The 23957-nt window shown below is 38.2% G+C and overlaps 1 protein-coding gene and 3 long non-coding RNA genes across 4 annotated transcripts; 3 read left to right on the top strand and 1 right to left on the bottom strand.

The window, feature by feature from the left end:
* The first annotated feature begins 613 nt into the window (after window positions 1–613).
* LOC131248266 (protein FAR1-RELATED SEQUENCE 5-like) lies at window positions 614–3907 on the top strand. The gene is made up of 3 exons (XM_058248463.1): window positions 614–704; window positions 1852–3827; window positions 3893–3907. Exons 1-3 carry the CDS (start codon window positions 674–676, stop codon window positions 3905–3907), a joined length of 2022 nt encoding a protein of 673 aa, XP_058104446.1. The 5' UTR covers window positions 614–673.
* Window positions 3908–3914: 7 nt separating this feature from the next.
* On the top strand, window positions 3915–4631 carry LOC131255366 (uncharacterized). The gene is made up of 3 exons (XR_009175994.1): window positions 3915–4277; window positions 4369–4429; window positions 4583–4631. It is a non-coding gene; the product is annotated as an uncharacterized LOC131255366 (long non-coding RNA).
* On the top strand, window positions 4632–9746 carry LOC131255416 (uncharacterized). The gene is made up of 2 exons (XR_009176028.1): window positions 4632–4693; window positions 9516–9746. It is a non-coding gene; the product is annotated as an uncharacterized LOC131255416 (long non-coding RNA).
* Window positions 9747–11178: 1432 nt separating this feature from the next.
* LOC131255462 (uncharacterized) lies at window positions 11179–12808 on the bottom strand. The gene is made up of 4 exons (XR_009176081.1): window positions 12722–12808; window positions 12501–12642; window positions 12289–12427; window positions 11179–11423 (listed from the first exon to the last, which is right to left on the bottom strand). It is a non-coding gene; the product is annotated as an uncharacterized LOC131255462 (long non-coding RNA).
* Window positions 12809–23957: the final 11149 nt, after the last annotated feature.

A 23957-nucleotide genomic window follows, 5' to 3' on the forward strand; every position in this document is an offset into this window, starting at 1 on the left:
GATTGCTATAAATATATATATATATATATATATATATATATATATATATATATAGGGAAGAGGTACTATACGGTCGACCGTACCATGGGCTTTCGTAAGGTCGAGCGTTGGCATAACGCTGGCCGTCGGATGCTGAAATAAAAAATCAACGGCTCCCGTCAAAACGGAATTTTCAATGTTGAAACCGGTCGTTCCGGTTACATTACATCCCTACCCCTACCCCTGCAACCTTCTCTCCATCGGACTCAATTCCAGCCCTCTCTCTCCCTCAATCCCTGCCACGAGTGACGTCCGCGTGCGGCCCTCTCTCTCCACCACCAGCAACCGCCTGCAGCCCTCTCTCTCTACTACCAGCAACCGCGTGCAGGCTCCTGCAACCTTCTCTCCATCGGACTCAATTCCAGCCCTCTCTCTCCCTCAATCCCTGCCACGAGCGACGTCCGCGTGCGGCCCTCTCTCTCCACCACTAGCAACCACGTGCAACCCTCTCTCTACCACCAACAACCGCGTGCAGCCCTCTCTCTCCACCACCAGCAACGTTTGCCTCCACCTCTCTCTCCCCCCTTCTCTCCCTCAATCGGTACCCCCGGCTGCGACCGCCTCCACCTCTCTCTTCCTCATTCCTTACCACCACGTTGTGCAGCCTCCGATTACAGGTAAGACCCCTACAACTATGCTGTGCAGCCTCGGATTGAGCCTTACAGGTAAGGCCTCTATTTTTTAGGATTTTCTTTGTTGTTGTTGCTTCTTTTTTCTTTTTTTTCTTTTTTTTCAGATTGAGATGCTCTGGATCATGTGTTTGATAGATTTCTAGTGTTTGAACAATGACAATACATATGTTTTGGTGATTCCGCAATAATGCGGTCAAGCTTTTGTGACAAACGGAACTCTCCACAGCCATGGGCCGGGGTTCCAAGTTCCATTAACATCAAAAAGAATAATTTGTATGTAGGTTTTTATTAAGTTTTAATAGCAGGTTTCATAATATCAAGAATATCACAAGGAATTATCATAGTTCCGGCTGTCAGTGGGCAGGACTTAGGCCTAGATATTGAATTGTCGGGCTGGACGTGTTCAAAATTTTGTAGTTTCTTGGCCTAGGCCCAACATATCTACAGCCCTGATTATACATGCCAACATTTTGAAACTGAAGCTTCCCTGATTCCAAACCCAAATCAATATCAGTTTTTGCATGTAAAAGAAAAAATGGTTTGTTTTATCTTTTTTTTTTTAATTATTTTTTTGTAAAATTTACTTTTGTATTTTTAATTGGTGAAGCCAGTAACCTTGTTGACTTGGACAGTTGCAAAAGATTGCTAGTGGCCTTGTATTATTGTATCTAGTGCTAACACGTACTTTTTCCCTAACCTGAGATTCTAGCAAATATCCTAATCATGCTAAGCATACTTCTTAAAATACTTTCTACTGTATGCAATTCATGTAATCCTTCACTAAATATCACAATCCGATAAACAATTGTATGATGTTAAGTTCTGTTATTATTGTTGTTATTGTTTTGTTTTTAATTGAAACAGAATAGTTATTGCTTTCTCCCGATTAGTGATTAATTGGGCTGATTCAAGGGTTACTTCATCATTATGTTTCTACAATTAAATAATTTTTTTTTTTTGCATGCTCATTGATTTCAATTCCTAAAATTATATAGAAGAGAGTAATTTGATACTTTTGTAAAATATGCCATTATGATTCACTAGATTAAGCTAAGGGTTGTTATTGTTTTTTTTTTCTTTTATATTTTTTCTTCTTTATTTATAAATAGTAATTTTTGTACCCTCATATTTATTTTGTAGCTTTTGATTAACCGAATTTATGTTTACTTTGAACTTGTAGTTGGGGAAATGGAGTCACAACCTAATGCAGGTGTAGAGAATCATAATGGACACCAGACAAATCAAAATGAAGAAACAATCTCACATCCATATGATTTCATTCCAGAAGCACCCAAGGAAGTGAAACCAATAGTTGGTATGGTGTTCATTTCTGAAAATGTTGCGTATGATTTTTACAATGAATATGCTAGATGGTGTGGATTTAGTATACGAAAAGGTTCAACGCGGAATAGTATGAAAACAGGTGAAACAATTATGCGAAGTTTTATATGTTCTAAGGAAGGGTATCGACATCGTAAGCATATAGAAGCAACAGATCATAAAAAGAGACCAAGAGCCATGACAAGATGTGATTGCAAGGCAAAGATTGTAGTTCACAAGAATGGATCAGATAGATGGGAAGTTAAGACATTTGTGGAAGCACATAGTCACAATTTAATGAGTCCAAGCAAGGTTCATTGTTTACGATCACATCGACATTTTACAGATTCTCATAAGGTTGTCATGGATAACATGAGAAAAGCAGGTATTGGCGCAGCTAAAGTGTTAAATTTTTTTACAAATGAAGCTGGAGGACCTGAGAAAATGGGTTTTATTGATGAAGATGCAAGAAATGCTCTAAAAATTCAAAGGCGTGACAAACATGGCAAAAGTGCTCAAGAGTTGCTTCTTTACTTTCAAAATAAACAGATGAATGATGATAATTTTACTTATGCAATCCAAATTGACAATGAATGTAGATTGACATCTTGTTTTTGGGCAGATAATATTTCAAAAATAGACTATGAAGCTTTTGGTGACGTTGTATGTTTTGACACAACATACAAGACAAATGAATTTGATATGCCTTTTGGTCCATTTGTCGGAGTCAACCACCATAAGCAATCTATCTTATTTGGTGCCGGGCTTCTGTTTGGTGAAACCATTGAAGATTTCGAATGGTTATTTCAATCATGGTTACAAGCTATGGGTGGGAAGCTTCCAAAGGCTATAATCACAGATCAGGATCCAGCAATTGCTGCTGCAATTGCAAGTGTATTTCCGAATACCGAGCATAGGTTGTGCATGTGGCACATTGTTCAGAAGCTTCCAGAGAAGTTAGGTAAAGTAATTAATGAGAACCCATCATTCAACAATGATTGGAGAAATTGTGTATATATGTGCGATGAGGAAGCCGAATTTGATGCATTATGGTCGAAAATGATTGTAGATTATAACCTTGAAGAAAATAAATGGTTACAAGATTTGTACACAATACGTAAAATGTGGATTCCAGCTTATGTTAAGAAAACGTTTTATGCAGGGATGTCAACGACACAACGGAGTGAAGGCATGAATGCCTTCTTTGATTATTTTGTAAGTCATAAGTCAACGTTATTAGAATTTGCAGAAGGATATGATCGCGCTTTACAAAAACGTCGGCATAATGAGTTGAAATCGGATTGTGACACTTTATATAGTATACCCGTAGCAATAACCTCGATCGATATTGAAACAGAGATGGCAAAAATTTATACAAGAGAAGTATTTTATGACTTTCAAGTAGAGGTGAAGGAAAGTGCTTTACTTGTTAATAAGCTGGTAGTAAGGGAAGGACCATTAAGTAAATATAATATATTCGACTATAGAAGGAATGATAAAATGTATACAATTATTTGGAACCATGATGAACGGGTTGGTTCTTGTACTTGTCAGAGCTTCGAATTTCGTGGGATTGTTTGCAGGCATTTATTAGTTGTGTTCAAGGAAGAATCCATCATAAAAATGCCTTCTCATTATATACTTAAAAGGTGGACACGTAATGCGAAAGAAAAAAATAAAAGTGACTCAACTCATTTGTCTTCAAACATTGATGAGTCAACCATTTTGGGGCGCAATAAAATATCTCGTATGATGAACTATTTAATAAATGAAGGAACGAGGACTCCAGAAATAATGGAACCTGTGTTATCAGCTTTAGAATATTTGGTTGCAAATGTTCGTCAAAAATGTGGAATCGAAGAAGAAACCAGTATTGTCAAGAATGTCGAGGGTGGTGAAAGCAATCTATTGTTTAATGCACATTCTAAGAACTCTTACGTAGTACTTGATCCGATAGTTGTTAGTACTAAAGGCCGAACGAGTAAAAGATTTAAATCTGGCAGGGAGGAGAATAGTAAGTTATGCCGTGGGTGTAACAAGTGGGTTATTGGGCATGATAAACGAAATTGTCCTATATATAACCAACTTGATAATGCATCTGAAGAAGCCAGGTATATATTTTTTCCCTGTTTTTTTATTTGATTTCTTACATACATTGCATTATTTTAAACAAAATTCATTATCTCCACAGTTATGGCACTAACATTGAAAGAGGAAAGGGAAAAGCAGTTGGTAGGCCAAGAGGAAAAAATATAGTACAGGGTCGTGGTAGGATGTTAAATCAAGGTATTTAAAAAGTAACTATCAAGGCATTTATTAATGAATGTTTAATATATACTTTCGATTTTCATGTACTTATATAATCTCACATGATTAGATTGATCGGTACCAAAGGCATGATGTCTTAAATGTCTACAAGCTTGCGCCATCAGCTACATGTACGAATTCTAACCCTTTTATTAAAACAATAACTTAAATATATGTTCTTTTCCTTTTGATGCCTACAATTTTTTGTTCTTTTCCTTTTCATGCATATAGTTAAGTTTCAATGGATGTATAATTGAAAATTTTTCTGGTCCTTTTGTATGCAGGAATAACTTGAAATTGTTTACTAAGAAGATACCTATTATAGATCACAGATTGAAGCATCCACTACTCTTAATGTCGACGATGTGGATTGATTTCATTTTCATGGCAATAATGTGCATTTTTTTTTTCGATTTTCATATTCTTATTACAAAATATTTGCGTGCATGTTTCAAGGACAGTGAAACATTCAACTATTGTTGATCGGTGTTTTAAGGTCATTGAAATTTTGAATAACATTTTCTCTTTTCTAATAACATACATAGAAGTAAATAAGTGAGAAATATTAATTGACTTGGTATGATTGCAAGATTTTGTGCTTTCCCTTATCTTTCATAGACTGGAACAATCCAATTTATGATTTTACAGTCAATTGTACATATCCCTCCCTTGGGCTTTGTTCCCTCCAACATCATTGCACTTGCATCGTAGAAAAAGCTATCATTCATAACCATACTCTAATGGAACTTATCCCCACGGCCCATTGATGCCATTGAATATCTTCTGGGTTTCATCCAACCCACCATAGAAATAGCTGTCATTCACCCCCGTCTGTTCACCTCCACCATATTGTAGACCATTCTCCTTGCTGTAGCTGATCTGGCTGCAGCTCCCATTAGAAGAGCTACAGTTATTCTCCCCTCCAAGCATGTAAGCTCCATCTTTCATTTGATATGAATGGTGTGGATGATGGTGGTGGTGGTAGTGATGTATGGGAGAGTGGTGGCCCCCAGCATAGTGACTGGCGAAATGTACAGGTAGCTACGGATAGGAGAATCATTACCTGTCTGATTTTCTCTACTGAGTGTAGACTATTGGCTGAATCTTTTCATCACGCTTACAAGATTGACATACCAGATAATACACAGGCCCAGTTAAGCAGTCGACCCTTAGGCATAAGGGCAGGCTCCAAATTGAAAATGAGTCAATACGTCTCTTGTTTGTCAAGGATGGGCAATTTTTTTCTTCAAAAGGATTCTTCAAATTGAGCATAGATGTTCCTCATCGCTTGTGAGTTCATCAGCTAGAATGATCACTTCACTAGCTGTTTGTAGCTTTATCCATGTATTCAGTTAGAAAGCCAATGTATGTAAGACAGATCTGCAGTCTAACTGTTATGCTTATTACAAGTAATCAAACAAGTTATATGTGTGATATTTATGTTAAGGAATTGATCAGTAATTGTATTTACTGTTTGGCTGTCGACATCTCTGTTTAACCTTTTGCTCATACTATGAAATTTGCTGAGTTTAGTTCAGTGTTGATTCAATTCAGTGCACTGATTCTCTAAGGCTATGTTTGGAACTTTGGATATGCAAGTGATTTGAATTACAAATGGTCAATTGTACTTTTATTTTTTATTTTTTTACACACGCACTCACACCACACAGTGAAATTTCACCATAATGGGTGCTCAAACCCATGACAACAACCTGCTTAGCAGGTTCTAAGGATGTTGATTATCACCAAGTTTTCTTTAATTTTTGTTTTTTTGTTTTTTTTTTCAGATTTCTTTTTGATGGCCTTGTTTTTCTAGTTACTGAAAAAAAGTATTCATACTTAAAATTATGACCAAAAATTTGCTTGTAGTGTATCCAGTATCAATAGGAAATTTATTCCACTGGTTCCTTGTTTTCTTGCATTTTTTTATTCTGTCATTGGGTTCAGTTAGAAAAGTAGAATTAAAAGAGTGGGGAAACAAAGGAAATTTGTTTTGCCATATGAACCTGGTGATGGTCCTGTGGAATGTTCTTGCCAAATTAAGATTTAAGCTCACAGCATGACCCATTGATGAAATTTCGAGATTGTTTCCAATTGATTACCGATCACATGGATCTCATTGGGCTTTGTTCCCTCCAACATCATTACACTTGCATTGTAGAAAAAGCTATCATTCATAACCATACTCTAATGGAACTTCTCCCCACAGCCCATTGAAGCCATTGAATATCTTCTAGGTTTCATCCAACCCACCGTAGAAATAGCTGTCATTCACCCCCATCTGTTCACCTCCACCATATTGTAGACCATTCTCCTTGCTGTAGCTGATCTGGCTGAAGCTCCCATCAGAAGAGCTGCAGTGGTTTAGTCTCACTCTTCTTACATTGGCCTCTCATATATACATATCGCTCACTAATTTCTTATGTTTTGCAGGTTGACTGCCTTGTATGTAGCTACTGTTTTTGTTATATTGGTTCAATAGAACTTCAGATTGGTAGGAAACTCTATTTGCAATCTCTGGAATTACCAGCAAATACAGAACATGATCATGAGACATCTTCACATTCTTTAGAAGAGGCTTGTCCAGTTGAATTATCGGATGAAGAAGATAATACTCTCATGGCGAACTATGACAGTGTACAGTCATGTTCTTCAAGTAATATGAAGAACAACAATCTTGTACCAAAAGAGGTCTTGGAGGCGCTAGTAAATGGTAGCTTGGCTTTGCCTCACTCTAAGCAGTTTACATTGCCTTCGGTCATTCCATGTCCTCGAGGGTGTGAAGAAGAACATTACTGCAGGTGAACAAAGCTAATAAATATGCGCACCTCATGTGCAAATTTTCATTATTGTGTTCAACCCATCATTATAGCCTTGTCCCAACTCCCAACTATTTGGGGTTGGCATTACTATTCCGTTTTGCCAATCATATCCAAAGCAAGAATTCTTATGATTCTTGGAAAAATTTCTACAATGGGCTGCTCACTGGACATAACTTCTGCTCCTTTAACTGCGCTTGGGTTCAGTTGATGCATGTCACACATTGCTTCTTGGTGAAGGTTCCATTCATGGGATGCATGTGATTGTGAACTTTCACATGCAACTGTCTTTCTTGCCAACATATCACATGTCTATTGTATTAACTAACACTAATATCACTTTCTCTATTAGTATATACTATGATTTCTCAGTTAGTGTTAGTATTAACTAATTAACTAATTAAAAGAGTGGGGGAACAAAGGAAATTTGTTTTGCCATATGAACCTAGTGATGGTCCTGTGGAATGTTCTTGCCAAATTAAGATTCAAGCTCACAGCATGTGGAGAGGTGCACAAAATACTAGTCTGTATACACTTAGATTTCAAGGAGTGGAGAGCTTCTCATTGTGCAGGTTGGCCAGTTTGCAAATTACCTGATTGAGGCTAGAAATGAATTGCAGCATAAGTACGTGCCTATCATCTCGTTCAATGTGCTGACTTGCTCATGGGTTGCATTTTTGTTATCTTTTATTTTTTACCAATTTCAAGTACTTTTTGTTTTTGTGCAGATCTGAGATCATTCAATGCAAGTTTACAGTAACAAAGGCACTGCTATTCAAGGCTGACAGGTCATCGTTCGACCGCCTTTGTCAACAGGTTTGGGACATGTCTATTTTTCCTGACAACATGAGGCAATTTCTACTTCTAATACACACATTTCTTGATAGCCTCTGATATTGGTGTTTTGATATCTGCAGACCATGTACATGGATGGTATCCTCCAGTTTACAGTTTGTGTCAACAGAACTGTGCTTCAGCGATCCAGACCATTGATACTAGGGGCCCCCACTTTTGAAGGGCATATCTCGAAAACCATTCAGATGAGAAGACCCTTCCCAACCCAGTTGGATGATGAGGTTGTATGATGAACATATGGTGATGTTTGGCTTATCTCGAAATGAAAGTCCTTTAACAAGGCTATTGCTTTAGATAATTTTTATTTTATTTACATAACCAAAAAAAAAAAAGCTGATTGGAAATTCACACAAATGATGATTGCTTAGGTGATGTTCCATGTATTACAACAAATTGGCCAAAACTGGGAGGGAAATACATCATATACAAATGCTTTCTTTACATTACAGCACACTTGTCTTTAGTTTTGGATTCCGGCTTGGATGAAGAGCTATTGCTCCTTGGCCCCTGCAAGAAACAAACATCTCTTATAAAAACAACTCATTTGTGGTTACATTGCAGTGAAGTTACGTTCAATATGGGTGAGCGAAAGGATTCTTGCAGAATAATTCTACAACAGGCCTGAGATAAGTGGCGAGGATTTAGCAGTACTAACATGGCGGGACATAATGATGATTGTTATTATCATTTTAGTGATGCTGCTAACTCTAGTTTGTACTGTTGGCCCCAATGTAACAGTACTAGTTTCTCAGCCCCCACTTCAGATTGCGACGTCTATGCTGTTGGTGATGCTAATGTGGGTCCCTTGAGCTCAATGTCAATTGATCTTTGCAAGATGAATGATCAAAATAAGATCTTGTCGCTCCGTGATGCTCCCAATAATCTATTTGAAGATATTATCTGCTTGAATGAAGAGATGAGTGGCGAGGATTTAGCAGATTCCGGTGGGGACCCGTCAGAAGTGGCTGTTCTTCCAAATCAAACAATGTCACACAAGAGAAAATTTCAGTCGCCTGAATCAGATAAGGCCATGATTGATAACAGCAACAACAACACTAGCCCATCTGAGAATCCGAAGAAGAATTCTCGAGTGAGTATTTAAATTTTTACTGTGTTTTTCTTTTGGATATGACAAATGGGTCCTCTGGTGTGTGAGATTTTCTGTTGGGGCACACCATGTGGGTGCCCTTACTTGAAAAATCCAGTGAGCCACACATGAATCAAAATTGGAAACTCAAAAAAAAAGAGAGAGAGAGATCATGGTCTGCATTCAGTGCATGTCTGTTGTCCCTCTGATGACTGTAGTAGTGGCCTGATTTTTGGACCAAGGCAATGTGGTTTGACCCACCTAATGGGTTTGTTCCATAATATCTTTATAATTCAAATGCAGGTCCAAAGAAATGGAAAAAACTCGCAAGCAAAGAAGAATATGAAGACAGTTAGGACCACCGACGAAGAAGATCCCAGTGTTGCGTTGAATGCACAGAGCTCTAGCAGCTGCTCATCAGAGGACGATTCAAATGCATCCCAAGAGCTTCACAAGGAACCCACTGCTTGTTGCACTCTTTGCTTCTAATTCGATGCATTGTGGCTTGATAGAAGGTGGAAAGCTAGTGATTGCATGATGATTATATGGGCATATTACAGTCCTTGTGAAATGCTCGATGATTGGCTTCTAATTCAACGTTGTGTGACTTACAATAGGTGGGAAACTAGAGGTTGTATGTTGAACATATGGGAATATGATTAAATGAAATGATCGATGTTTGGCTTATCTTGAAATGAAAGTCCTTTAACAAGGCTATTGCTTTACATAATTTTTATTTATTTACATAACCAAAAAAAAAAAAAAGCTGATTGGAAATTCACACAAATGATGATTGCTAACAGAACAAAGAATTTCTTGCATAGCAAAGCAAAGCGTGCATGTTACAACTCATAGGCATGCTAACATAACAAAGAATTTCTTGCATAGCAAAGCAAAGCGTGCATGTTACAACTCATAGGCATGCTAACATAACAAAGAATTTCTTGCATAGCAAGGCAAAGCAAAGCAAAGCGTGCACGTTCTGTTGTAGTGGCCCACTATGTTCAACTTGTCCCGTTTTGGGATTTGATTCCGGATCACATGGATCTCATTTTGGCCAAAGGAAAATATCAAAAGCTACGGATAAAGGCCGTAGCTATAGTTTCCGTAGCTCAAAAGAAAAATAAGCTACGGATTATATTTGTAGTTAATCGTTGCAATAGGCTGAAGTTAGTTGCAGCTACGGTTAATAGTGCCTATATTTTTTTTAAAAAAGACAAGAAATTAGGATAATGGTATTTCTTACCATTGTAGTACATGCCCTGATAGAAATTATAATAATGTCTCTCATACTAACAATAACCAATTTCACTAGGAGATGAATGATATAGTTTTAAAAAAAGACACTAACCTGCATATGTAACATTTGGGCTGGACTAGCCTGTCACGCTTCCAGGCCTGACTGACCATGGACCAGGTTTTGGCCTGGTTTTTATGCATGTGGGTTGGACACTGACCTGAATTTCAGGCCTGGTTAATGAATGGCCCATGGCCAAGCACAGGTTTAGAGAGGACCACCTGGCATGAGATACCATGTAACATAACAAAACAGAAATTATAGAGGACCACCTGGAATGAGTTACCTGATTGTTTGGAGCTCCGCCTTGGTGTGACCTGCTGAACAGTAGACTGACCATTGACAACTGAAAATAAAGAAGGTTGTTGTTTTTGCTGCTCTCGATAAAAGATGGAAGTAAGAACCCCCTACATACATGTTGTCATTCAAAACATAAGACTAGTAGAAGCATGAGAGAGAGAGAGAGATGCCACTGACATTAAGAAATTTCCACATATGAAAATTCGATTTCAAAACTGACAGTAATTTGGAAAGCCATAGATTTGTACAGTGGTGTTGGGCCAGTGGAGGTCATGGTTTGGTATATAGACCATTGATCTCATGGGCCCCACCCAAGATTAAGGACGCCCAAAATTCTTCATGATTGCAAATTGATGGTTATGAGAAAAAATGCAGCCACTCCACATTCAGAAGAAAAAAAAAAAAAAAAGGATTGGAAGGCTAGAATTTCTAATCTGTGTGATATTTTAGAACATGATCCATCCATGGTAGCACCCATTAAGTCAACAGACTAGTGGAAACAATGGTAGCACCCATTAGGTCTTGCAGTCACAAATACTACATTGTCTTCACAAATACTACATTGTCTTCTTAAGCAATACTTAAGAAGTGATCGTTTGTCATTACCAAGATCTAACAAAGTGTAGCTTTGCCACAATTGCTCCTGTTGTATCTTCAATTGTTAGAGAAAATATAGCTTCTTCAGTATTGCCTTCTCTTAAGATGTTTGTTACAGCACCATAAAGGTTGATTCCAGTCATCTTGTCACGAAGATCAACAATAAATGACTGCAAGACTTTGAAAATGTAAGAAAATAAGCAATAAGATTCTACTTAGCGAAAGAAAAACAGTTAAATATCTTAAATTTACAAAGGAAAAAAAAATGTAGAGGAAAAGAACACACACACACACACACACATTGATGATGTAAGAAAGTAAGCAATAAGGTTTTACTTAGCTGAAGACAAAAACACACATGCATGCACACACTCTTTCAAGGGTAGCTGCTTTTAGGCAAACCTCCTGGCTGGCTCTGCACCCATACCTCAATCATTGAGCAGTCATTTAGGGGCCTTAGCTGGTGATCTGGGCTGTTTCCCAAACCCACTCACCCACCACACCCACACACCTGGTTGCACCAGGATGCCGCCCCACCCCTCCACATCAGAAAAGGAGGCCTATAATAACATCTAGAACTACAACAGCACAATTATGAACTATTTATCAATCAGTATTTCAGTTTTGGAATGACAAAAGCTGGCTGTTCAACCCTGAATTCTGCAATGTGTTGATAACGGTGGTTTTGCAGCCATATGTGACTCCATGAAGTAGTCTGGCAGTGATTCTTGGAAGCCAGCATCTTGCTCTTTTGACAGTTAGTTGACAGGGATAGGTTCACTTTTTTCCAATTGTTTTACATCTGAACTCATTAATGGACTTCGAGAACCTTGCTTCACTAAGGCCAATGTGTGTGTTTAAGTAAATTGCTTGCACTTGACAAGCATAAGCAAACAATCTCCAAAGCCCTAGTTCTTTTTTTTTTTTTTAGCATAACAGAAATAAAAGGTTTGCAACCTAGTAAAAAGAAAAGGCAAAATGCAAACATCATTGAAAAAAGTAAAGTTTCCAAAATGAGGATGATGGTATACTTACTCTGAAAGGATAATTACTGAAGTCAATAGAACCTTCAGCAGGGCAATGCCACTTGAGAAACTTTAGGACCCTGACTTTGACTCAATCCATTCAACAGCCTTGATCCTTGACACCAATTTGGTGTGGATGCTACAAGTACCTAAGAAACATACATGTCATGGAACATTTAATGTAGACAATGCATGGCTGTCAATGAGCATCTTCGTAATAACCTGCTCTTCATGTTGAATAAAGGGGACCAAATATAACTGCGTGGCACTACCATATTCAAGACAGATTTCAGCATTTGTTTGCATATTACTGTCTATAACATTTGCAATGAAAGGTCTATCCAGTGCAAGCATACTTCCTACACTGAAAAGAAGTTTAAAGGATGGGATCATGGCAGCACAAGCAAGATAACATGAAAATCCAAATTCAATTAAGAGCCTACCTGAAAAGATTCGCAAGGAGAACCTGCTCTCCCCACAAGAGAAACTTTAACTTGACACCATCATTATCAACAAGAGTGATTTGTTTCCACTATAAACAATCGAACCATGCCTTGTAGTCTACCTTTTGAAATCCTAGATCTATGCTGCTCATTCCATGCCTGCATAGAAAACCAATCAAAATAAGTAGCACAAGGATGTGCTTGGTAGAGATATCAAAGAAGGTTATGATGGCTAGTAAAATCTGTAGTGGCAAATTACTTTTTGACAGAAATATTTAGAGCCTGAATGCCTGAAAATGAGTTCATCTCATTTTAGTTAATCATAATTATGTATTAGAAATTATGACCTCTAATACATAAAATGAGATGAACCTGTTTTCAGGTGTCCACCAAACCAGACCTAATGTTAATCAGGAAAAAATAATAAGATATCAAGATAGTAACATCTCGGAAGGCTTTCTATAAAAATAACACATGGATGTGTTGCATCCACTTGAACAAAAAGATGCAATAGTAACTGAATGCTAAGATAGGTAAAACAGAATTTGCCCATTTCCACTTTATGGCTCCGGTTGGATGTATGAAGTAATTGAATTGCGAACATTCAGTTTAATAAAGGCGAAATGACAGAAATTAATATGCTCTGCAGTATTCAGAAAGAGGAAGTAGCCGTCAAATTGCATTTATGTTTTTTTTCAGTTTGAGTTGAAAGTAATGCATTTGAAAGGAAACCACATTTGTTAAAACCACTTTGCTAGAATAATTCAAATATTCAATTCAATTTGATAGCGCATCGAAAACAACCTATTAGACTAAAAATTTCAATTCAGTTCAATAGCGCATACAAACACTCCATTCGAATTAATTACAGCAATCAAATCAACTTGGATTATGTTTTCCACTAAGATCATACAAAAGAATCCCAACTTGAGAAAGAGATCCAGTAGAGGGAAAACAGTGATGAACAGATGAATGTGAAACGAGTAGAAATATAAGACAACAGAACCAAAATAAATTGTAGCAGTAAAAAAGCAGAGTCAGCTGAGGTTGTATATTTTTAATTTGGGATTGGATGCATTTATCTTGGTGATTTTGATGAGCCATGATCCAAGGAGCTTTGCTAGCCTCACATACACCTTTACACATCACACACGTACCACCTTCGCACATGTGTAGGACATCTGAGCCTCACTGTGACAATTATTCCGTACGATGCTCCCATGAAAATGGACAGAACTCATACATGACTGTGGGCCCCACAGAGCTCCTGTGTGTGCCGAGCTCGGGACACGGGTAGTACCCCATCAGCCAATCTGCGTACGTGAGTGGCGACTATACGCTCGACCTTACCGTCAGATGGAGGCGGTCGTGGCTGGGGGTACCAATTGAGGGACACAAGCGATGAGGAACATCTATGCTGGTGGTGGAGAGAGAGGGCTGCACGCGGTTGTTGGTGGTAGAGAGAGAGGGGTGCAGGCGGTTGCTGGTGGTGGAGAGAGAGGGCCGCACGCGGACGTCGCTCGTGGCAGGGATTGAGGGAGAGAGAGGGCTGGAATTGAGTCCGATGGAGAGAAGGTTGCAGGGGTAGGGATGTAATGTAACCGGAACGACCGGTTTCAACATTGAAAATTCCGTTTTGACGGGAGCCGTTGATTTTTTATTTCAGCATCCGACGGCCAGCGTTATGCCAACGCTCGACCTTACGGAAGCCCATGGTACGGTCGACCGTATAGTACCTTTTCCCTATATATATATATATATATATATATATATATATATATATATATATATATATATATATATGTGACGGATCAACAGAGCTTGGGTGTTTTACGCAGCTGCTAAAACCAGGTGACGACTCCGTATGGCTCCACCGTATATCTCCGATGGAGAAAAAACTTTGATACTCGGAGATAGTATGATGGATGATACGCAAGCACTTAAACATTGTATGTTTAGAATATAATTTATTAAATTAAACTGTCCAAATTATAGGTCCTTATTTAGATTTGTCATGGAGCAAGATTTAAGGTTATTTGTTTAATTACTTATCAGATTGGTTCACATTTATTGGATGGTTAAGATGAATAATATTCAAAAGTGCTACATCAACAAATAGGTGGACAAGAACAGGATTGTTTATTTGGGTATTGTAATTTACAGTCTACAGACAGTGATTTCGACAATTTAGGAGGTTGTTAATGTAGGCCACGCATACCATTTCCAAGTGCCTGTGTATTGAGGGTCGTACTCAAGCGGAGTATCAAATAATTCCATTAGAATCCCTGCGGACCTGCGGTGAACGAAGAAGATTTGATTGCTACCCGGGTAACACGTTAGCGGGTGTTTCCCTTGCTGTGGGGCCCACATTGATGATTTGTCGTGTATCCACGCCATCCATCTTCTTTTTCCAGCCCATTTTAGGACGTGGTCGAAAATATTGAGCGAATCCAATTCTCAGGTGGACCACACCACAGGAAACAGTGGTGATTGAACGCCCACCATTAAAAAGCTCCCAGGGCCCACTGTAATGTTTATTTTCCCAGTCTGGATCCTCTGTTACCTGGTAAACGGGGATTTCCTATTATCCTAATCCTCATTGGCCCACGTCACCACTCACTTAAAAAATAAAAATAAATAAAAGAAAGCTCCGGATGCCAAACCATTATATATATATATATATATATATATATATATATATATATATATATATATATATATATAAACTAAGAAAAAGAAAACGGGAAAGGAGGGAAAAGAAAAAGAAGAGAAGGGAGAGAGTCTCATCTCCTCTCTCTCTTCTATCTTCTATTGGGTCATTTTCCTTCCTTGTAGGAGATTTATAATGTTAGTATTTGAATTTTCATATATTTTAGTTGGATTTTCCTTTAAATATAAACTCCACATTCTTTAAAAAGATTCATTGCTTTGATTCTTCTCTGTCATTTCACCGCCTTTCGCGACAGAATCAATACAGTTACCTTGTAATTTTTCGCCAACCAACTATGGATGGAGTATCAACAAAATTTTAACAGGGTGATAATCTTAACTGTCTGATTTTTTCCATTTTCTACCGGACCACTCACTTTTTTCTTCGTAACCATCCATTTGGTAGACTTTGATTGGATGGTTAGGACTGCCTTAATCAGTGTAGTTTTAGAGATGAGATATGATTCATTTAAAAAGGAACCAACAATTTGAATGGTCTGGATTGCTGTACCAGTACCAGCATGTGACGGACAGGGAACCAGATTGGGTGGTGAAGCCAACAAGAACGGGATGGCTTCGGTGGATCCATCGAGGTGGGTGGGGCTCACAATGATATATGTGCCTTAAATCCACATTGTCCAACCATTTTGACAGCTCATTTTAGAGCATTATCCCAACAATTAAGTTGATCCAAATATTAAGTGGACTACACCATATAAACAGTTTTGATTAAATCCCAACCATTGAAACTTCATCGATTCCACCGGACTGTTTATTTGACTTCCAACCTGTTTATAAGGTCACAAAGACCTTCATCCACGCAAATATCATCTAGATCCAAAGCTTTCATGGCCCACATGAAATTTTTAGCGGTCAATTACCACTGTTTCATGTATTATGGTCCATCTAAGATTTGGGTTTGCTTCATTTTCGGATTATACCCAAAAATAAGCTTTCAATACGAATGGACAACGTGGATGTAGTCAAATATATCATTGTGGGCCCCACAATCAGGGATCCCACCCACCTCGGTGAATCTGGGGATTCACGGAAGCTGCACCCTTTTGCCGGCTCATTTTACGCGTGAGCCTATAATTGAAGCGAGTCTAGATCCCTTGTTATCTGGTAAACAGGGATTTCCTGATTGCCTAATCCTCATTACTTAAGGGCGAGTTATTTTGGCAAATGGGACCCAAATGATTCATGGCAAATCTTCGGGAAGATTTTTACAAGGTTACGTCGAATTGCCCGAACCAGACGGATATCATTCGACTTTAGGCAAAGTTGGAATTTGTTACATGGCTTTAAGTCATGGAGTTTTTAAAACTATAACTCAACACCATGAAGACTGTAACCATAACTCCCAATCAATAATTCAAAATCAAACCCTTCTTTATTTTTTATTCTTTATGTCTTAGGACGTACTTAACAAACATAACAAACGGTGTAAAGCACCTTGTCTTTGTTGGGCCACAAAAAGTCCCTCTTGTGCCCATCTATTTTATACATTCATTCATGGAATTGATATCTCCACCCACCTTAATTGATTTGATTGCGCCCACTTGTCACTTTGTGATCTGAAATATTACATTTCCATTCTCAAAAAATAGAAAATGGGCATACAAGAATATTAAGCAAGGTAAATTGAAATATTTCGAACCTGATGCATTATAAGTTACCTTCCAACCACTGATAAGTTCCAACTAGCATTGTGTCTCAAAACCCAACCTGTCCCCATATGAAAGGAAAATTGCATATCTTTAACAAGAATTGTTTAAAGAGTTGTCACATGTCAATTTCTGTTTCTATTGGATTTGGATGCTACCTTGTTTCTTTTAATTTTTGTTTTTTCTTATGCTAGAATATGGGCTTCAGTATGTCATGTTACATGAGTGCTTCAACTGGACCATGGTACCTGCATCAAGGTACGGGTATGAGTGGTATGGCTCTTTTGGGTCCTCCCAAAGGTTCATATTCTCTTGTTGCTAGTTAAAATACATCACAGAGCTTTCTTATATTTTCAACAAGATCCCTTTATCGGGGGAATCTCGATCCTCTGTTACTAGGTAAACAGGGATTCCCTGATTGCCCAGTCCTAATTGGTCCACGTCACTACTCACTTTAAAAAATATATATTTTTAAAAAAAAAAAAACTAAAAGAAAACTACGGACTCCAAGTCATTATAAAAAATTTTAAAAAAAAAACAAAGGAAAAAAAAAACCAGAAAAAGAAAACGGGAAGGGAGGGAAAAGACAAAGAAGAAAAGGGGGAGAGTCATCTCCTCTCTCTCTCTCTCTCTCTCTCTCTCTCTCTCTCTCTCTCTCTTCTGTTGGGTCGTTTTCCTTTCTGGCGAAAAGGCGAGAGTTATGAAAATTACAGAAGATTTATGAGGTTGGTATTTGAATTTTCATATATTTTAGTTGGGTTTTCCTTTAAATTTGGACTCCACATTCTTTAAAAAGATTCACTGCTTTAGAGAAAAGTGATGGCTGCTTCCATTGGCAAGCTATTGGATTCTTCTCTGTCATTTCACTGCCCTACCATAAAGATCACATTACACAAAAATCAGGCTCTGAATCAAACCGTAGATCGTTAATTGATTCCATTAACGTGGCCCATCTTATTAGAGGGCCAGCCAGATTTTTGTGTAAGTCGATTTTCATGCTGCGGCCTACCGTTTTTAACGTTACGGATTTCTTGCGGCCAAGAAAAAACAGCATCCTTACGACTGTAACTCATCAATTACTCTATATGATGGTCCTACGGCCAAGGATTTGCATACTATTGCTAAGGTTTTTTGTGTAAATAAGGCCCACTGATTGAAATCCCTACCGTTGGAATGATGGGCCTCGCCATGGATGGTGGATCCCCCAAGTCTCCCCGATGGAATATATCTGAATCCTTCTTTAATTCGCAGCATAAATGGTTGGGAATAAAGCAAATAGATTGTCCACATTCGATACAAGTATAATAATAATTTTTTTTTGAGTTCGGATCCTCTATTATTTGGTAAATAAGGATTCCCTGATTGCCTAATCCTCTTGCTTTTGGATGGCCTTTTTTGCCCATAAATCATTTTACAAACTGTAAATGATTTGCAGCATTTACAGGCAAAAAGTTTGGATTTCATTTACAGGCTCGATTGGTTCTCTATTTACAGGACTTAAAATTTTTTACAGGCTATCCAAATGCACACAATCATTTACCTATTAATCATTTACTGCTTAAAGCATGTGCCTGCAAATCATTTGCAACTTAAACCATGCTGCAAAGGAAGGATGTCTCCTCTTAAAATGTTCACAAGCCCACTTTGATTGATCATTCTAGCACATTCATTAGGCCATTCAAAACTCTAGTGGCCCACAGATTATATAAGGTTTAGGAATAATTTTCGTCGATTGCTCTTAATGGTGACCCCGTAGATTTAGTTAAAGAGTTTTTAGATTTATTTGAAGTGTTTTATGTTAGATGACGGATTTATATATATATATATATATATATATATATATATATATATTATGGTTACAACAGTTATTCAATGAAAAAGGAGAAAGTTGCATTCAGGAACCCAAATGAGTTTTACTTCAAGATGATCAAAACAAGGACTGTAGATGGAATCCATAGACCCCGAGTAAAATATAGACATCTTTTCATCTTCCTTTGTTTCAGTAACTTTGTAGTTATGCATGTTTATATATATATATATATATATATATATATATATATATATATATATATATAGGGAATTGTTATCGACACCCACTTTCACAGAAAGTAACCCATCCTCCCAATTTTGGTTCTAGTACAAAGTTGTATGATCGTGTAACTAAAAGTGGAATAGATGGTGTATTTATCAATCAAAGTGGCCGTAAACAATGGGTCCATCTCCCTTCTTGGATCATACTAACTGATGATCTTTTTTAAGGAGTGAAGCTAACAATGGGTCCACTTGAGAATATGATGCAGTTGATGAACTATATGATGAGGTTACACTTGAGGATGCAGATGATATGGTTGTGTGATAGTATGATGTGGTTCCGCTTGAGAATGTGAAACACTTTATAGACTATGTGATGAGGTTGCACTTGAGGATATGAAATGGTTGTTTAACAGTTGGTGTGGTGGATCCACTTGAGAATGTGATACGATTGATAGACTATATGATGAGGTTGCACTTGAGGATATGACATGGTTGTGTGAGTGTGAAGTGATTTCACTTAGAAATGTGACATGGTTGTTTATTTTGGCGAAGATTATAATTTATTTTTCTATTTCCAATTTTCAATCTTCATTCATTTAAAACCCTCAAAAGAAAAAGCATAAAAAAAATACCAAAAAGTAAAAAAAATAAAATAATAATCGTAGGTGATAAAGCAAAAGTAATAGCTACCTAGATAAATTCAAGTCACAAAATTTAGTTAAATAAGAAGTCATGTCAGTTGGTGAATAAAAGGTCATGTTTGGATGTTGAATTGAATTATGTAGGATACTGTACATCCCAAAACAGCACCAGCCCTGACCTGTCGAATACTAAGTAAGGCAAGAAACATCAAAATCAAACCCAACAATCAAGATGACAAAAATTGCAATTCAACACCTAAGCTTGGAGATGTGATATTCGTTATACAAGTATGTTGTGTTTGCAAATCATCAAAAGTAAGCATTGACTCAATTGAAGACCCTCAAGAGCCTCCAACAATCTCTAAACTTGTCACTTGCATGACTTCAACTTCTTTGATCGTTGTCGCATCTCAAAGGTAAAAATTCAATATGTAAACAGCATTTCATTACATCCATAAGTAGAATTTCAATATGTAATTTCATCAATTTTTAAAATTACTGTACATGAATTCTTAAAGACCCATAAAAAGAAACATGCCTCACATATCGTATAATGCACTTAAACAACACAAAAAGTACATTAATTCAAGTGGGCCCCATAAAAAAAGAAATGGAGTTCACCTTCTTCGCGTATCGTATAATGGACCTATAGCTGCACAAAATGTACATGAACTAGGACAGACCCTAAAAAAAAGAAAAAAAAAGACCCCACCTATCGTATAAGGCATTTATATTATACACAATGTACATTTGTTATAAACCAAAAAATAATAAAAAAATATAGCCATTCTGAATTCTTCAAACATGCCAAAATCTAGGCATCCTTCGACTTAAACAATGATCCTTAACACAACTAAATTACCCTCCTGCAGCATATAACGAAGGAGTTGTTGTTGCTTGAACTTCTTATCTGCATAAGCCCATCCATAACTGAATTGCCCTCCCTTAGCATTTAATTCAAAATGAAGTTCACCCTCATGAAGATCTCATTCATAACAACACACCATTCCTAATTCAAAGCAATGCCTGAAAAAAAATGAATGAAAGCAACATCTAATTACACATTTAATCCATGTTTTGTATATTTGGGTTATTGTAACGCCCTGAAATTCGGGGGTCGAGCATAACTCAGCTCCCGAGTTCCAAAACATCACTTATGCAACATAATTAATGAATGATGTATGTTGACTGTATTAGCACATAAACATGGGATAGATTAAGCCAAAACACAGATATGATTCAGGGATAAGTGAATAAAGCAAGCGGAAGACTTATAGTAAAATATGTGTACAAGTGTAAGTCCCTGAATTACATATACAACCAGATCGTGTAAAAGTGTTATTTATCAAAATTTATAAGTACAAGTTACATCATTTCAGTTCCCAAAAATAGTAATCCCATAGATCCCGCGCAACAGACCGAGGCTCGCTAGAACCCGTCTGAAAACTGCATATAGGAGAAGGCAGCCTCGTCGTCATCCAGCTCGCTTGCCTCAGACGTCACATCCACATCTGCAACATCGGGGCCTAAGACAGTCTGGTGGGTGTGAAACACCGCCCGAAACGTGGGAGTGAGTGATCAACTCGGTGGAACAATAAGGCCTTTGGTTAACATGCTATCAGTTCAATCAAACAGTAATGATAAAGCAGGACAATTAAATAAATCCTAAGTACTCTTGTTAATGCAGGTATGAATGCAATATGATGCGTGCCCTCACGCGTACACCCTCAGCGTCTTCATCTCACGTTACGCATGACATCGCCTCAAAGTGCGCCACATCTACAAAGCACATGCAAATGCGGTGCATGGATATGATTACCAAGTTGTTATTAGTCCAATTCATACATCAGGATTGGGAAGCTAAGATACCTTCCTCATATCATCATCCAAACAGTGATCCATACTAGGGTCGTCAATCCTAGACATCTCATACGATCATATAGTTGAGGTCGTAGCAAAGGGCTCGTCACCAATCAATGCACGCCTTTCATGCCCTTACTACCACAGATCGGCTCGTCACCTCCTTGTGGTATCCAGGTATGCTCGAGGTCACTACAAAGGGCTCGTCACCAATCAATGTAGGCCGACAGCACGAATATAGTGTCCCATACCACCATAATCGGCTCACGAGTTTAGTTGCTCACTGGTCACTACGGGGAGGCTCGTCACCCCAGCGTAGGCCGACAGCTCGACCACGGTGTCCCATACCACCATGTCCGGCTCATGAGTCTTAGCGGATCAGGTACCATGGTTATTAGGATTTCACTGGTAAGTTCGGTACCCTAGATTCAAGCAGTAGCGTCCATACATGGTTAACATACACTGGACAATCGGGTTAGTTGACGAACTCGACTAGCACGAGCGCACGTTGAATTGAACGACATAGAGTGCGCAAACACTCCGCGTGGCCAAACCACTGCCGCCAACTCTAATACGACTCGGGTTCGTCTAATGCGTCTCACGTGGCGAAAGCAATCTCAACCACGACAAAAGGGTCAATTACCGATTTCCTGGACTAAGGCATAGTCCCAAACATCCTACACTACGACAGATATTCATATGGAATGTAAAACAGTAATGGAACAATAACTCAAATCATGTTACATACACATCTGAATAATATCAACTTAACATAAATGTAAGCATAGGAATGCTTGAATTTAAATAACTTGGAATGTAACTGCAGAAAGAAATCATGCGCATCCATAGGAGTATTGAGAATCACTTCTCAACGCCTGCATTTAGTGTAATCAGTTACACTTAGGTCATTCATGCATTTCTACAAACACTTAGCATACAAGGAATAACATACATGACGTATGTTGGAATACATGCACTTAGACAATTCCCTTTACCAAGGAGTTGTCATACATGCATCTAGCATACATACATGACCAATAATCATGGCAAGCACAAGTGCGTATTTTATACGTATACGGTACTTTATAAATACACTTAGAATACACAAATCTCAATATAGCACATGCATATCAGGAAAGCAATGCAAACATAACATTTGACATGTGAAATCTCATCCATAACAAGAATAAATCACTAACTGGGATTGAAAGCCTTGAAAACCATAACCTATACACTTAAAGTCCGCACCTTAAGCAAAGAAAGAACCGCCGAACTGATTTAGACGAGTTGTCTTCGTCAACGGCGCAAGAATACCCTAAAATAAGGATAGAAATGAGATACAACAACACCAAGTCTAATCTAAGCTCTAACACAGGTTAGGGTTAGGTTAACTTACCCCAAAGGAACTCAGAATCGTCAGAGGAACGATTCAAAGCAAAGGTTCAAAGGTGAAGAAGAACAAGGAAGAATCAAGATGATTCACCAACCGATCTCTCTCACTAACTCTCTCTTTTCCACTCTCTCTCCAAGCTAGGGTTAGAGAAAATTCGTATGGAAATAAGAGCTAGGGTTTAAGGACTATATATAGGCCTTAAAATGATGGAAATAACCCGTGGTCAAGGTATACTTAGGTTATAACCAAAGTACGCCTTTCTCGATCCAACTAAGCACTTCGTGTGGGCCTATACCCACGACAGGTCCGACTTTATCACTCCGACCATCGATCTAGGTCCTGAGTTTTCGTCCGATCGGATCAGTGGATCGGCCGTGGCGGACCACACTCAATTCAACGGTCACGGAAACTCGATCAGTCCACAAGCACTAGGATATGCCTGGGCCAACCATCCCGATCGGAGGGTGAAATTGGGTCAGAGAATCCAACGGTGAGATAGCTTAAAATCGTCGCGCAAGCGACACGACTCAATTTCATAAAAAGCTTATTAAATTCCAACCGTTCTCACACTCTTCACTCGAACTCAATCAAATCGACCGAACATCGGATCGACTTGATTTTGAGGTGAAGACCAAGCCCAACTCGGTGACGAACTGACTAAGATCATCGCCATCGGACTTTCGACGCGCGGTCAGTCCGATCCGGATCTTCCAAAAATTCCCCGAACAACCGGATTTAGCGATGGATCCCATTTCAGAGTAACGTAGCGCTCACTAATCTGCACGTTTAGAGCCATGCAGATACAATTTAAAGTGATTGATGCGAATTTCACAAGCAATCAAGTAGAGCACTAACTACCCCAAAACAACTACTTAAGGAAAGATTAGCACAAAATTTCCAAGGTCGTTACAATCTACCCCCCTTAAAGAAAA

This window comes from Magnolia sinica, chromosome 1, assembly GCF_029962835.1.
Source record: "Magnolia sinica isolate HGM2019 chromosome 1, MsV1, whole genome shotgun sequence".
In the NCBI taxonomy this organism is placed as follows: Eukaryota; Viridiplantae; Streptophyta; class Magnoliopsida; order Magnoliales; family Magnoliaceae; genus Magnolia; species Magnolia sinica.

Excerpts from the sequence above, each read along its gene's own strand:
- LOC131248266 (XM_058248463.1), top strand. The coding sequence starts at position 674 with ATGCTGTGCAGCCTCGGATTGAGCCTTACAG. Across the intron at positions 705-1,851 it reads CCTCGGATTGAGCCTTACAG|TTGGGGAAATGGAGTCACAA; the intron begins GTAAGGCCTCTA and ends TTGAACTTGTAG.